This window comes from Marmota marmota, unplaced genomic scaffold (assembly GCF_001458135.2).
Source record: "Marmota marmota marmota unplaced genomic scaffold, marMar, whole genome shotgun sequence".
NCBI classification, from domain to species: Eukaryota; Metazoa; Chordata; class Mammalia; order Rodentia; family Sciuridae; genus Marmota; species Marmota marmota.
In genome coordinates this window covers 56922229-56937086 of record NW_025999900.1, presented here as the reverse complement: position 1 = coordinate 56937086, position 14858 = coordinate 56922229, and the positions used below count along the sequence as shown (strand labels likewise).

The 14858-nt window shown below is 34.3% G+C and overlaps 1 protein-coding gene and 1 pseudogene across 2 annotated transcripts in view; one reads left to right on the top strand and one right to left on the bottom strand.

Annotated features, from left to right (window-relative positions):
- Trip11 (thyroid hormone receptor interactor 11) overlaps positions 1-13028 on the top strand; it is a 64768-nt gene extending 51740 nt beyond the window's left edge. For both annotated transcript variants that reach the window (XM_048799213.1, XM_015494851.2), the window contains exons 17-21: positions 4812-4893; positions 7458-7572; positions 7946-8062; positions 9590-9734; positions 11993-13028. In XM_048799213.1, coding sequence (XP_048655170.1) covers positions 4812-4893; positions 7458-7572; positions 7946-8062; positions 9590-9734; positions 11993-12213 — 680 coding nt within the window. In that variant the 3' untranslated portion in view covers positions 12214-13028. The remainder of the gene's footprint in view (positions 1-4811; positions 4894-7457; positions 7573-7945; positions 8063-9589; positions 9735-11992) is intronic.
- LOC107149948 lies at positions 5840-7213 on the bottom strand (annotated as a pseudogene).
- Positions 13029-14858: the final 1830 nt, after the last annotated feature.

The following is a 14858-nucleotide window of genomic DNA, read 5'->3' as shown; positions in this document are numbered from 1 at the left end:
GACACAAATATCAAAATACATTTAAACTACTCCTTGAATTTGAAATAGCCTTTTGCATTCTGTGTCACATTAGCTCAGGAACTAACCATATATTTTAATAATGGTTTAAGAAATTTTATTCTTGAGATTTTGGCCTTAAATTACATTTTGACTTTCTAACTTATTTTGCTAAAATTGTGTGCAGCAGAATCTACTCAGAATCTGATACTTTGTATCAGAATCTGTTCCATGAATTTTACTCTGAAAATGTCTGTCATTCATTTTTGTTTGTTTGCTTGAGACGGGTCTCTCCATCTCCATGTTGTTCAGGCTGGCTTCCAAATCCTGGGTTCAAGGGATCCTCTTGTCTCAGCCTTCTAAGTAACTGGCACTGTGAGCATGCACCACCATACCCAGTTCATTTTTTTTTTTTCTTAAAAAAGAGACAGAATAGTGTAGTTTTATATTCAGGTTATGATCTAATAAAATACTGTTCAATAGAAATAGACTGTGAGCCACACATAATGTTTAAGTCTTTAGTGACTACATTAAATCAATAAAAAATATACAGATTTAAATAATTTTGATAAATATGACCCAGTATACCCAAATTATTATCATTTTGACAAATAATTGGCATAAAATTATTAGTTATAGAGAAAGTAGCTAGGAGAAGGGAAATTTCAGAGAAGAACAGGGCAATGAAGTTTGACTTCTATTTCTCTGCTCCCTCTCTTTACCGGTGGGGAGGAGCAGAGGAGAACAGATGAGAAGACCCTGCCCATCTTCACTCAGGCTCCTTCTGCAGCTTGTGGGTGGGATGGTTAAGTCAGAACAGTAATGAGGTTAACTTACTTATTTGCTCTTCTTCCTCTGAAGAGTCAAGAATTCTCTTCCCATTCAGAATGTAGTGTTAGAGCCAAGCACAATGGCACACGCCTGTAATCCCAGCACCACAGGAAGGTGAGGCAGGAGGATCACAAATTCAAGCCAGCCTGAGCAACTTAGTGAGAACCTGTCTCAAAATAAAAAGGGCTGGGGAACGCACCTCAGTGGTAAAGTAACTCTGGGCTTAAGCTCCAGTATCAGAAATAACAATGAGAATAAAAAAAAAAAAAAAAGTAGTGCAAGAAAAGGCCCCAAAAGCAATCACATGCTCATAGAATTCATACACAGATAAAGGATCTAAAATAAAATGTTGCCCAGATTAGCAAGTTTACTTTAATAAAGAGTACTTTCTTCCCTTTTTCCTTTCCCCCTTTTAAATCCAAGTTTAAATTCCTTGGAAACATAGGAAAGGAGAAGTTTATAGTAGATTTTCCAAACACAAACCTTGCTTTTATAATATAGTTATGGCAACCGCCTCCACTTTGATAAAGTTAGCCTATTTACATGATGGTATTTTGCAATTTGGAAAAACCACAAACTGATGCAAACAGTTAAACTGGTATTTTATATTTGTATTTAGGTATTGTTAAATGAGAATTTTAGGCTTTGTATAGGACAGAATGAAGGCATAACACAGCCAGACCTAATCTGTAAGGCCAGAGAAAGCTTCTTGAGGAAGTGAGTTGCGAACTGCAATATGAAGGGTAAGCAGGAGTTAATAGGCAGTACTGATGGAAAAGAGCTTTCCAGGCAGAAGAAAAAATGTGTAGAAATGAGCCAGGAATATACCATACATTTATGGTCAGTTGATTTTTGAGAGTGTGTTTGGAGGTTCTAGCAGGGGAGCTCAACTACTCTATACCCTTGACTAAGGAATGGTCCTCCTCTATTGGAGAAGGTTGTCCTCTTCAACTGTTCAGGAGGGATGCACGAGGAGTAGTGAGAGGGGAAGGGACAACCGCCTAGCCAGCCAGATCGGCCCTGGTGATCAATGCGGGTGATAGATGTTGTGGCCAGATTGCCCTCACATCCAAGGTCAGTTGATTTTTGAAAAGGGTTCCAAAAAGGATAGTGTTTTTTTTTTTTTCTCACCATGTGGTCCTGGATCAATTGGATATTCCTGAAGAAAACAATGAAGTTAGACCCTTGACCTCCTGCTGCCGGGTTTCTGTTCTCGCGACTAAAAGGCTCAGGGGTCACTCCAGGAAAACTGGGCTAACTGGGCTGCATGAAATAACCACACAAGAGACACAAAATACCTTTTTCTTTGGGGTCGCTGTGACGGCTCCTCTGACCTTAAGCGTCCGCAGGAAGAGAGAGAGAGAGAGAGAGAGAGAGCACGTGCTGACCCCTTTTACTGAGGAGAAGTTATTCAAATGAGGCAAGGGGCCAGGTTTCAGGGGGCTGAGTCTATCTTCATGATGTCCACTGTCAGCAGGTTGACTGACACCTGGGTTGGCCACACCCAAGGGCACAGTAAGAGAAGGGGACACACACAAGGCACTTCCATGGAAGATTCTATCCTAAATAGGGCAAAGGGTTATATATATTACAAAGGAACAGGTGAGTATAGCTTCACCCATGGGGCTGTAGCAAGACACACCCATGCACGAGACACCGACCCTCGAACCCAAGAAGGGTAGGGAAAGCTCTGCCACATTTCTGTGACCGAGCACCTCAGCACCCAGCCAGGAAGTATGACTCAGTAAGATTGGTTTCCCACACCTGCCTCTTTACAAAAATGAACTTGAATATGGATCAAGACCTAAATTTTTAGAGAGCGTGGTGAGAAACGGGAGTGCGGCCTGCTCCCCCGGGCCCTCTGGGACCCCAGGCCCCAGGCCGGTGGGTGCGCTGGGGGGCCCGAGGACAGGACGCAGCCTCTCCTGCAGATCCCCGGAGCTCCTGCTGCGAGTGCCCACTGGCTGGCCCTGGCTGTGAAGGGCTGGTGAACCTGCCACCCAGATGGATGACCTGATGGCGGCGGCGACCTGTTTGCAGTTTAACTGTTTGCAACAGTTTGTGGTTTTTCCAAATTGCANAGGTAGTAAAATATCACTTTGTAAATATCTTTTTGCTAAAATTCATATGAAATAGTCTTTTGGGAATGGAACTATTAAACCACCTCTGTGAGCGGTATAGTACTGTCTGTATTTGCTCAGTGATGTGGAGGAGGTGGGAGGGAAGCAATTGCAAAAGGTTAGTGTGTTCATATTTGGACATTTTCAGACATCAGTTTTCTATGTTTTGTGCATTTTGTTTTTGCTGTGTATATAGTGTATATAATGGACAAATAAGTCCCAATTTTGTAACATCTAGTCTCTAGATGTTAAAGAGGTTGCCAGTGTATGACTAAGTAGTTAGTAAAATTAGAACATTTTGTACGTTTTTTGTTGAAATTCATAGGAAAGCTTGTCCTCTGTAAAAAGACTTTTGGATATGGATTTGTTCGACCATCTCTAAGTGTTACATATGCCTGTACTTGTCCACTGGACTGAAAATAGAAGGAAATGAGGAGGGAGAGGTTCAAGGACAAAATGGTCATATTAGAAGATACCTCATATTTAACCATTGCTATGCGTGCAATTTTATTTACCAGTGCTGTGTGAATAGTGGACAGGGTCTTATGTGGAATATCTAGTCCTTCTATATATTTAGAGAAGTGCTTGATATATTTAAAAGTAAAAGTAGTAGAATTGAAACTTTTTGTAAATAGCTTTTAAAAACTGATGAGAAATTTTGTGTTTGGAATTGTTAAACCACCTCTTAACAGAAAAAAAAAAAAAAAAGACCTAAATTTTAAAATCAAACTGTAAAACTCTTTAAGACAGAAGTAAGTCTTCATGGTCTGGGTAAGGAATACTATCTTAGCACGAGCAACAAAATAAATAAATTGGACTTCATCAAAATTAAAACCTTTGTTGTTCAAAGGATACCATTAACAAAGAGAAGTAACCCATACATGAGGAAAAAAATTTTTGCAAGTCATGTATCTGATAAGGGAACTTATATACAGCTACTGCTGGGAAAATGCATAAGTCGATAGACTAGGTTTGTGGAAAGAGGTCAGAGACTCGTGATTGGATGTGTTTCCTGATTTGCGAAGTAGAGCTCTGTTACAAAGTGGTCTCCTCTTCATTTCTTTCAAAATGAAAACATGTAATCTTCCTTACAATTAGTAAGCATCTCTTTCAGCTCACACGATCCACTTTCGAAGTAACAGGTATAAACTCCATGTTCAACTGCGAATTTCTTAGTCCAGGAATCCTTGGCCCTGTGTTATGATTAGCATGTGCCTCACGTGTGGTAGGCAGGCACTCTACCACTGAGTTACAACCCCAGCCCAGATTTTGCTTACTTTTTAAATAAGAATTTAAAAATAGTCCAAGCATCCTTCTAAATCAGTCATAAACTGTTGTAATGGTCTGAATTGTATTTTATGATTTCCTTACCCTTGAATACTTTGCCCTGTTCTATCAACTGTGTCTTGAGCCAAGGACTTAGCTGTGCAGAACTCTTACTCAACTCACCAAAACCAGAATCCAGCCAGGAAAATAGAAAAATACGAAATTGATCTTTCTATTTCCTCCTATTAAATAAGAGTTGCTCTGGAAATGTTTCGTGCAAGGAAATAGTGATAAAATTTCTTTGATATTAAGTTTCTAGAGGATGGAAATCTTTTGTGAGTTTTAAAAATTTTTTTAAGGAATCAGATATTTTATTGGGGGAAACCATATGGAATAATGCATTCCCGGGCTTCTTGCTTATTTCCTAGAGAGCCTGGATTCCTAAACCACAGATGAGATGGAGGTAATTGAATATTCCCAATTAGAATAGGGTGTATTTTCAAAGTTCATAATAAAGACCTTATAAGTATCATTATGTGTCTGCCCAAACTATTTTAATCAGTTAATAGCTATCTTTATTCATATATTTTAAACCAGATGAGCTCCGAAAAGAAATGTTGGACGATGCCCAAAAGAAATTGACGAATTTGGTAAACAGCACAGAAGGAAAAGTAGACAAGTAAGCTTTTGCCTTTTAACATTTGTATATTTTATAGAGATTGCTTTTATGGTAAAAACAACTTATAAATGTAGATCTTTATAATATGACTAGATTTTTAAGAAGTCTTTTCTTTTTCTCATATGTTGAGATGAGTGAGGTAGTTTTTTTTTTTTTTTGGAAACATGACACTTTTTATTTGTTTAGAACACTTATTTTTAAAGTTAGCTGAGGTTAAAAATTTTCTGGTTTCCAATGTAATTTGTAACATCCAAAAGTGTTAAGTTCATTATTAAGAATTTATAACAGGGGCTGGGGATGTGGCTCAAGCGATAGCGCATTCGCCTGGCATGTGTGCGGCCCGGGTTCAATCCTCAGCACCACATACAAACAAAGATGTTGTGTCCGCCAAAAACTAAAAAATAAATATTAAAAATTCAAAAAAAAAGAATTTATAACAAAACGGACCTATATATAGTCAGTCTTACCTGATACCCCAGTAACAATATATACACTACACAATGACATCTAATCAGAACACAGTCTCCCAACCAGACATGGAAATGCAGAAATAGCAATGTTATTTTCATTTCTGTGTGTTCCAGATTTTAGATCATAGAATCTAAAAATTCACATAAATTTTGAATTGTTTTTTCACGTCTGATAAAGACTTTTCTCTAAGAAATTTTTTAATCTTATAAAAAATTTTATAATCTTTTCTTTGAAATATGAGAAAGATATGAAATCTCCTGAGTTATAAATGCAGTTTATATATTCTTTTAAAAAGTTATTCTTAAATATCACAAATTAATTATATATCCATAATACATGTCTTTTCTAGTCATTTTTAAACAATATTCAAGTATGTTGTGCTTCTGCATGTTTACATTACTTTATAAGCTACTTTTACTTTTCAATAAAATTTTATCTACACAGATTTCTCAAATATTTAATAAATGAGACAAAACAATCATTATGAAAATATAAACTGCAACTACATCTTTTTCATCTTTCATTTTATCTTTTTCCTATCTACTAAGTAATTTCCTGTTCCTTAGGGAGGCTGGTAGACTTTTATCTTTCAAATCTCAGCTCTGCTGCCCTCTCAGCCTGGTGTAGAGTCAATACATCTCAGAGGTCTTGAACACACAGCATTCACTCTGCCATATCAAGTGTTGCAGTGACATCTGATAGCATTGGTAGCCATTATTTCTTGTTATTTCAACTGCAGAACCACCTTATTAGCTGCTTCCAAGGAGTTTATTAGATTCTGCAGCTCTTCTTTACTCATTTCAACCAAATATGGTTTTACTTCACCATTTTCTTTTACATCTAGATGAAGGTTTAAGAGTGGCATTTGTAAAGTAGCAATCTTGTCACTAGAAAGTGCAAGCTTTAACTGCCAATCAAAATCCTGTAACTGTGCAGAAGAAATATCGACTATTTCCTTTAAAAGAACTTGCTTGATTTCATCTTTCCTACTTTTCAAGCATTTCATGATAGCTTCTTGATGAGATGAATTCAAATGATTCAATTGCTGAAGTGTCTCTTCATCGGATAAATTTTTACCAACTAGAGCTTTAAAGATTTTGGTAACATTTTCTAAAACATTCATCCATTCTGTTGAATCCCAAACACTGTGGTAATCCTGGTAGAGAGGATAAGCTGGACCACAGAAGCCATCAATTATTTTGTGAAGTAGCTGCACGCCCAGCTTGGGGGAGGGGGGTGCAGCTTCTGCAGCCCCCACAAGGACGTCCCCTCTTCCGGCTCCATCCCTGGGCAAAGAGTGAGGTAGTTTTAAATGAGGGTCAATAGAATAACTTGCCTTTTTTTTTTTTTTTTTTTAAGTATATTTTCCCCAACATGTTCTTTTTCTTAAAATCATATGGAAGAGTTAAAACATCACCCCAATGTGAAGTACTTAAAAATGAAAAAAATTTCCTTTTACTATTTTTTCTCCCTTTATTGTCTTTAAATGTCAGTTCCCTTGTATATGTTACTGAAATTTTAAAATCTAACAATCCCCCAAACTTATGTGTGCTTGGCATGACATTTTATTGTATTTCTAATCTCTGTCAGTATTAGAAAATATTTACAAGAACCAGACTTAAAAAGTATAATTTGTTGAACATATCTTGCTCAAACATATTAAGTCTAGGAATATATGCAATAATATTTAATATTCTTAAAATTATTATTAGCAATGTTTTGATAAATGTGAATGGAGAAATATAATAGATAAACACAAGAACAGTTGTTGCCACTTACTTGTCTACTTCAGGTGAGCGCCAGTCCAGTCAGGCACTGAGCGTCACTAATAAGGCACCTCCTCGGGTGATCATTGGGTTAAAGAAAATGGGCGACTCATAAATGATGTTTTAAAAGGCATGCATTTTGGATTGTTAGAAATATTCTGAATTAAACTTGTCAAATTTTTAAAAAAGCTAATTTAATGTATTTTATTGTTCAGTCTTTTGTTATTAAATATAATTATTTAAGTGTAATTAAATGTTTATCTGTCTAGTGTTTGGGTACACTCCATGTGGAGATGGCTTGAGCTGTTTCTGCCTTTATTTTCATAGAGTCCTCATGAGAAACCTTTTTATTGGTCATTTCCATACCCCAAAGAGTAAACGTCATGAAGTGTTACAGTTAATGGGAAGCATCCTGGACATTCAAAAGGAGGAAATGGAGCAGGTAACTGGACAGTAAAAGCTATTCTGAATGCATTTATAACTAAAAGAATACCATTGTAGAAAATTGTTTCCTTTTATTATATTTAACTTAAACTAATTTTCTCAATTTATCCTACACTGTATTAGTTTAAACATTTTCTAACTTATAAGTCAACTTTTTTATTACTGTACTGAAATTTTAAGATCTAACAATCCCCCAAACCTTTATGGGTGCTTGGCATGACATTTTATTGTACTTGTGGCCTCTGTCAGTATTAGGAAATATTTACTTGGAACCAAACTTAGAAAGCATGATTTGTTGAAATCATGTGAAAGCAATTCATATTTTTCTTTACTTGTATTGATAATATTTTTGTTTTAAAATAATCTTGCAGTTGTTGAATGAAGATTACGGTGGTGTTACAAAGTGGATGACTAGTTGGCTTGGAGGAGGATCAAAAAGTGTCCCCAACACACCTCTGAGACCAAATCAACAATCTGTGCTTAATAGTGTAAGAATCAGTTTTATTCTTGTGGAATATGAATGGTGAAATGATTGTATATCACACTCATTTGCAAAGAATCAGATTTATTCTTTGGGTTGTTTCATACAACTCTTTTTTATTTTGGAGTTGTGGAAACAGATCCAGTGAGGTTTGTAAGGATGATAGGCCAGTTTGAACTACTTTATTTTGCATATAGGTTTCATTTTAACTTTTTATTCAGTTCTTTTATTTTTCAAAGTATTAAAGCATTCTTTGTGTATTTTTGTGGTTGGGGGATCAAATCCAGGACCTTGATCATGCTAGGCAAGCGCTCTCGCTGAGCCAAATCCCCAGCCGTCATTTCTTTGTTTGATCATGCTGCCGCCATGAAATAACAACATTCATAAATGCCGAATCTTTATTATATTCACATATGTATGTTTCAAGATCTTGAGCCAGTGATATTTACTGACCACCTGTAAATATCATATATTTGTTGTATACCAAACTTGTAAGCTTTGGGGATACATCTGCAAAGCTGATAGACTAGGTATCTGCCCTGAACAAACTAACATTCTGGTAGGAGCAGGCAGTTAACAAAAATGAAAAGATTTCGTGCCTGGTATACAGTAGACTTTAGGTGGATGTTAATTGAATTAAGTAGCACTATAGAATATAGGGCTTTTATTTTTGTAATAAAAAGGACACAAAAATAGGAAGACCCTGTTTTATTTGGATGACGTAGAATTTAATCTAAAAGAAAGATATATGCTACAATATTATTTTAACTTGATCATGTTACTAATCTTTTGCTATTATTCATTGATTGCATTTTTTTTTTTTTTGGTGCTGGGGATTGAACACTCAGGGCCTTGTTGCATGCAAGGCAAGCACACTATCAAGTGAGCTATATCCCCAGCCCTATTGATTGGATCTTAGTTTAGGAAATCATGTTTAAGGACTGGGGGTTCTGGTAGAGCACTTGCCTAGCATGCATGAGGCCCTGGGTTCAGTCCCCAGTACTGCTGGAAAAAGGGGACTTATTTTTAATGAATGTTTTCCATTGATAAAATTTTATGTCTTGCCAGGCATTGCTGTTACACATCTATAATCCCAGTGACTTGGGAGACTGAGGCAGGAGAATGGCAAGTTCAAGGCCAGCTTCAGCAAGGCCCTATCTCAAAATTTAAAAAAAATTAAAAGGGGGTTAAAGCACACCTGGATTCAATCCCCACCTCCACAGGGGGGAAAAAAAATAAGAAAAAAGACTGACGTCTAAGTGTCATTAATGGCACTTAGTTAGCTAAATCTGACAGTAAGGTGTTTGAAACAGGTGTTGTCACAAAGATTATTTACTGAATTATAAAAAATTCTGTAAAAACAATGTATCTAAAGTGCTGCATTTTCATTTGTCCATAAAGCTGATTTGTTAAAAAAAGAGAAAGATTGACATAGCATGATCAATTTTTAATTAAAATAGCTGGTATGTTTTCTTAGTTATAGTAAATGTAATTTTATTATCTAGTCTAATGTAACCAAAAGATTTTTTCTTAGTCTTTTTCAGAACTTTTTGTTAAATTTCTGGAAACGGAATCTCATCCGTCTGTTCCACCACCAAAACTTTCTGCTCATGCCATGAAATGTCTAGACTCACCAGGAAGGAGAGAGCAAGGTGCAAATGTACCAGGAAGTTTTAAAGGTAAATGCAAATACTTATTTTTTTCTCAATGTGAAAAATAGAATGTCTAACTGATGATTTTGCTTTTAGTGATATTAACTAATTTTTTAGTGCTTTTAAAAACATTAATACTGCTTTCAAAATTCCAATAAGGCTTTATATATTGTAGCAGTCTGATATTTAATTGGCTTAGATTAATTTAAATAGTATGAAATATTTTCCCTTTGTATTTCAGAATAATTCTCTCTTTACATAAGCCTCTTTGAATCATTCTTCTGGAAATGATGGTGAACTGGTTAAAACTTTTGCCTGTTAAATTGTTTGCCTTTCTCACTAATGGTGCTTATTACTAATCAGAGTCAGATGTGTAGCTTTTTTTTTCCCTTTGAAAATCGAAGTGTCGCTTGGCATATGTATAAGATCAGGTCAGAAAACTGACTCATAAAGCACCTGGAAGCAAATGGATGGTAGTTATAGACATGTGTACATATTTTCTATCTCACTATATTCTAAGGATCTTATATTCATATTACCAGTATTGACATGTAGAAAAATTTCTTGAGTTGAAATTGAATTATTCATTAAACTATTTTTTATTGGAAGATCTTTCTGAAGTTTTTATATTTTAATATAGATGTACATTTTAGTGTAGATTAAAGATGTATGTTATTATGTACTCTTTAGTTTGTATCACATACCATATACTTAAATTTGGATAAAATTATTTATAGAATTTTAAAAGCTTAATATGAACAAATATCTCTTACTTTTTGAACTTTTTTCTTCTCATTTTTTCCAAACTTTTATAGAAAGATAAATAAAATTTATATAAAATTTTTCCATTGATAAAAGTTATTTTTTGTTTAGGTTTGACTACCAAATTCAGTGAAAAGTCATTTAAAATTCATTTAAAAGTCATTTAAAAGTCATTTAAAATTACAAGAGGTATAGACAATACTGAAAACTTTTTTTTTTTTTTTTGGTTACACTAGACTATAGCATCTTGAAGGAGATTCTCAATTCCTTATGGCAAGGTCTTCCCCTCCCTCTCTCTACTTTGTTCTTCTTCCCTCTCCCTTTCCCCCTGTTATACCCTCTGTCTTTCTTTTATCACTTTGGAACCGGCTTGCTTGGTGTTGATCAGGGACACAAGCCAATGATGAACTGATAATAGTATTTGCATGAATTAAAGCAAATTTAAGAAATATGTCAGAGCTTAGTAGATAATATCAGAAGCCTTCCAGTTTAGGAAGTTGTCATTCACAGGAAAATCTAGCTCGGGGATCCAGGAGTACTTGATAACAACTAGATTTAATGAATTTGTCTTAGTACTTTCTTTGTGTTAGGAGGCCCGATGTATTTGAGTTTTCCATTGCTGAAGTGGCAACTGCAAGCTGTGAACTTGTTAGTGGTCTTGTGTAAAAGCAGAATTCTAGTCACTAATACATTAGACCATGTGCCAAATACCTATTCCAGTGAAAATGAATTGTGTCAGCCCAACTTGATAGGATATAGTCTAATTGAATATCTAAAAGATGATCAGGTAATATATGCATCTATTATCTTTCCTTCTGGTAAATTAGTATCGATTCTAATTGTTATTATTGCAATATGGGCACCAGCATTTTTCATGACCATTGTTAATTACTGGGAAATCTTAAATTCTCAAGTCCTTTATTTTTTAGGTGGGTAAGAGTTTGCCTTGCAACATAGGTAACACCATTTAGAAAGCTGTTGTTCTAGTAAGTAAAGCTTATTGATTAAGGATAAAGCAACAGCATTAATATGTTTAATAAAGCATTAGTTATTCGTATAAATAGTTTTATTTCTTATTCTCCTTCACCATGTATATATATTTCATAGATTCTGCTTGTAGGATCCAGAATCCAGTAGCATATGATTATGGAGCCAGATCTGGAGACCTAAAGCACATATGTAGCATTGTGTTTTTTAACCAGAAAATGTTCCAAGTTACCAAATAAACTTTAATCAGATTTTCATAATGCAAATAAGTATCAATGTTTATAAATTAACGTCTACTTGTGCTCTCCTTCTAAACAATTAAAGAACAGTCCAAAAACTGTGCTAAACACCAGTGTTACTACCATGGAAGTAGAATTTTAAAGTCTATATGTGGTAAATTGACTCATGTATCTATGTTAATCTCCTTGACAGTATAGGGATAGCTTTCTTTATGCTCTTATTTATCTTAGAAGGTTATTTCAATTTGACCTCTTTGTGATGGATAGAGACTAAATAACCCATATCTTATCATTTAGATGCAGCAGAATTCAGAGCTGGTAGAAGAACTGACATGAGTCCATTCTTGGCTCCACGTTCAGCAGCTGTGCCACTTGTTAACCTAGCTGGAGTTGGACCTGGTGGACCTGGGCATCTGCTTTTGAAACCTATCGCAGATTTCATGCCCACCTTTACACCATTGCCAGTGTCCCCGGACAATAGCGCCAGAGTTGTACTACAGGACCTTCTAAAGCAATAGGTAATTCTCAAGCCAGAGATGATTTAGCACTTTAAAGAAGCCATAAACACTTTGTACTTTTTTTACAGAGTGGCCTTTTGGAAAACAAGGTCATGTATTTGTAGACAAAAAGAGAAAGAAAAAAAGTCGAGATATATACTAGGTAATTTGTCTTTTTTTTTCTTTTGTGTGTGTGTGTTTTTTTGCTATAGGACTTAAATTTTTTTTGTTTTCTTTGCTATAGCACTTTTTGTTTATAAAATTTTGTTCCAGTGTATCAGGTAATCCTCAGCAGTAATCAATTCTTATGTACTTTTGTGAGCAACTGTACAGAGGAGCATTAGTGAACCATTAGCTCCAACCTCTTTTTTTTTAATGATTATATTTGTTAAATTTAATTGTATTAAGATAAAAATGATACATTTAAATAATAGGAAAGAAGAAAAATCCGACCCATATGAAAAATATATATATATCTCAGATTTAGAGTATATGAAAACAAAATATAATGTTGCAAAAGTTGTGAATTCTTTAGTTTATAGAAGAAAACATTGTAAAACTACTAAAAGAAAATTACAGTGGGGAGGGCCTGAACATGAAGTTTAGTGGGTAAATTCTAAGATTCTTTTAATCCAAATAGTATGACACCTATCCATTTTACTTATTTTCATTTCTATAGAAAAGTCATTTCACATTAATTCAGTTTTCTAGAAGTTAAATATGTCCAGAAGGAAGAGTATTTTTGAGTCAAACCAAAAGTGGAATCACATGAACCATTTCCAATGTAAAAGTTAATTTGTAAGAATGTATCATTAAATATCTGGACTATTTATCTACCTGCTTTTCTGGGCTCTTCAATAATGCTTACAAACACATTTTTTAAAAACATGTGATCAAAAAAAAGAAAGAAAATAATATAAATTTTTAAAAGATGAAATGCTTAACAAAACCTTTTTTTAATTTTTGTATATTAAGATAAAAGATAAATCAAAAGTTTCTAGCTTAAGTAGGTGAAATCAGAGAAGAGAAAAAGCAGATTATATAACATACTTCTGTGACACCTGTAGTTTCTAAAACCATTAAGAACATTTTTATTAAAATTAACTTAAATAAAATTTAATAAATTTTAAATATAAATAATTCAATATATTAATTTAAATTTATATAAATTAATATTGTTTGATTTAAATTTATTTTATTAATTAATATTGTTTGATTTAAATTTATTTAATCATTGTTTATTTAATAAAATTAATTTATACTAAATTATAATTTATATTTAAAAATTTATTAAATTTTATTTAAATTAATGACTTAATAAAGTTAATTTAATAAATATAATATAGATCAAATTATGTAATTAATTATATAATTTAATATAAATTTTAATAAAAATTAATTCTAATTAAAATGCTCTTAGTGGTTTTAGAAATTACAGGTGTCAAGAGAAGTATTTGCTATATAATCTACTTTTTTCTCTTCTCTGATTTTACCTAACTTAAGCTAGAAACTTTTGATTTATCTTAATTTAAAAAAATAAAAAAGGGAAGACAAAATACCTAGTAGCTACATATATATACCAGCTTTTTCTTTCTTTTAATTTTCTCTGTTTCAGCTTTTTATTTCTTTATTTGATTTTCAAGCTCTTGTTAGGATAGGGACATGTGGTTTATCTTTTTTAAACCTCAAGCGATTTACACAAAAGAAAAGAAAGTGGCTTCTTTACATAGTGCAGAAAATGGACCCTTTAGAAGAACTTGTATAAAAAGGCTGAGAAGAAGATTTTCTCTGAAGAGGTCGCCAGTCCCCTACATCTCTGGGTATGTGGTTCATGCATATAGGTTGATGTGACGACCACCACCACCACAGCCATGAGACACACTTGCATCCCCAGGGTCAGTGAAATTACTTCCTTGCACCAGCACCAGCTGTTTAGAACTGAAGAATGAATCTTTAATTTTTATAAGCCCATTATAGAAAATCCTGACTTGAAGCTTAATTGTATGAGGATGTTCGTATTTATACTTTGAAGTTGTACATTGAAGAGCTTTTTCTTGCAGATTTTGTAAATGTAGCAATGCCTTAGAAATAGAAACATTTGTATAGCAAGAAAAGGTGAAAATAAGACTAGTTAAATATGTAAAGAGGTCTGGCTCCAACTAGAGCAAAATTTGATTGTCAATTCTGCTGTGATTAACTGTATATTGGGAGACTGGAAATTTTGATTATATGTTGATGGTTAAAACTTGTTTTTCTAAAAAAAAAAATAACAGGTGCACTGCTTCACACAGTGTCACTTCTCTTCTTAACCAACTTATTTATATTGCCATTCTTCCATACATTGTAAAGGAGGTTCCCGTAGCAGTACGTACGAGAAATGTTCAACTGCCTACGGAGCTCTGCCCAGTTGGCATCATAGATGCTCCTCTACTAAACCCCACAATAAATTAAAAACATTGTAAATTGAAAATGCACGTACCACACCTTGTGCCCACCAGCACCATGCTCTGCAGTGTGCTGCTTGCCCTGATGATTCTTTGGCTGACCGGAGCTGCTGCTCCCTGCTGCTGCCCCATCAAGAGGGTGTTGTCCTACATGTTGTTAACCAGGACAAGTGGAATTCCAAATTTAAAGTACGAGTTCTGCTGAATATGCACTACTTTTGA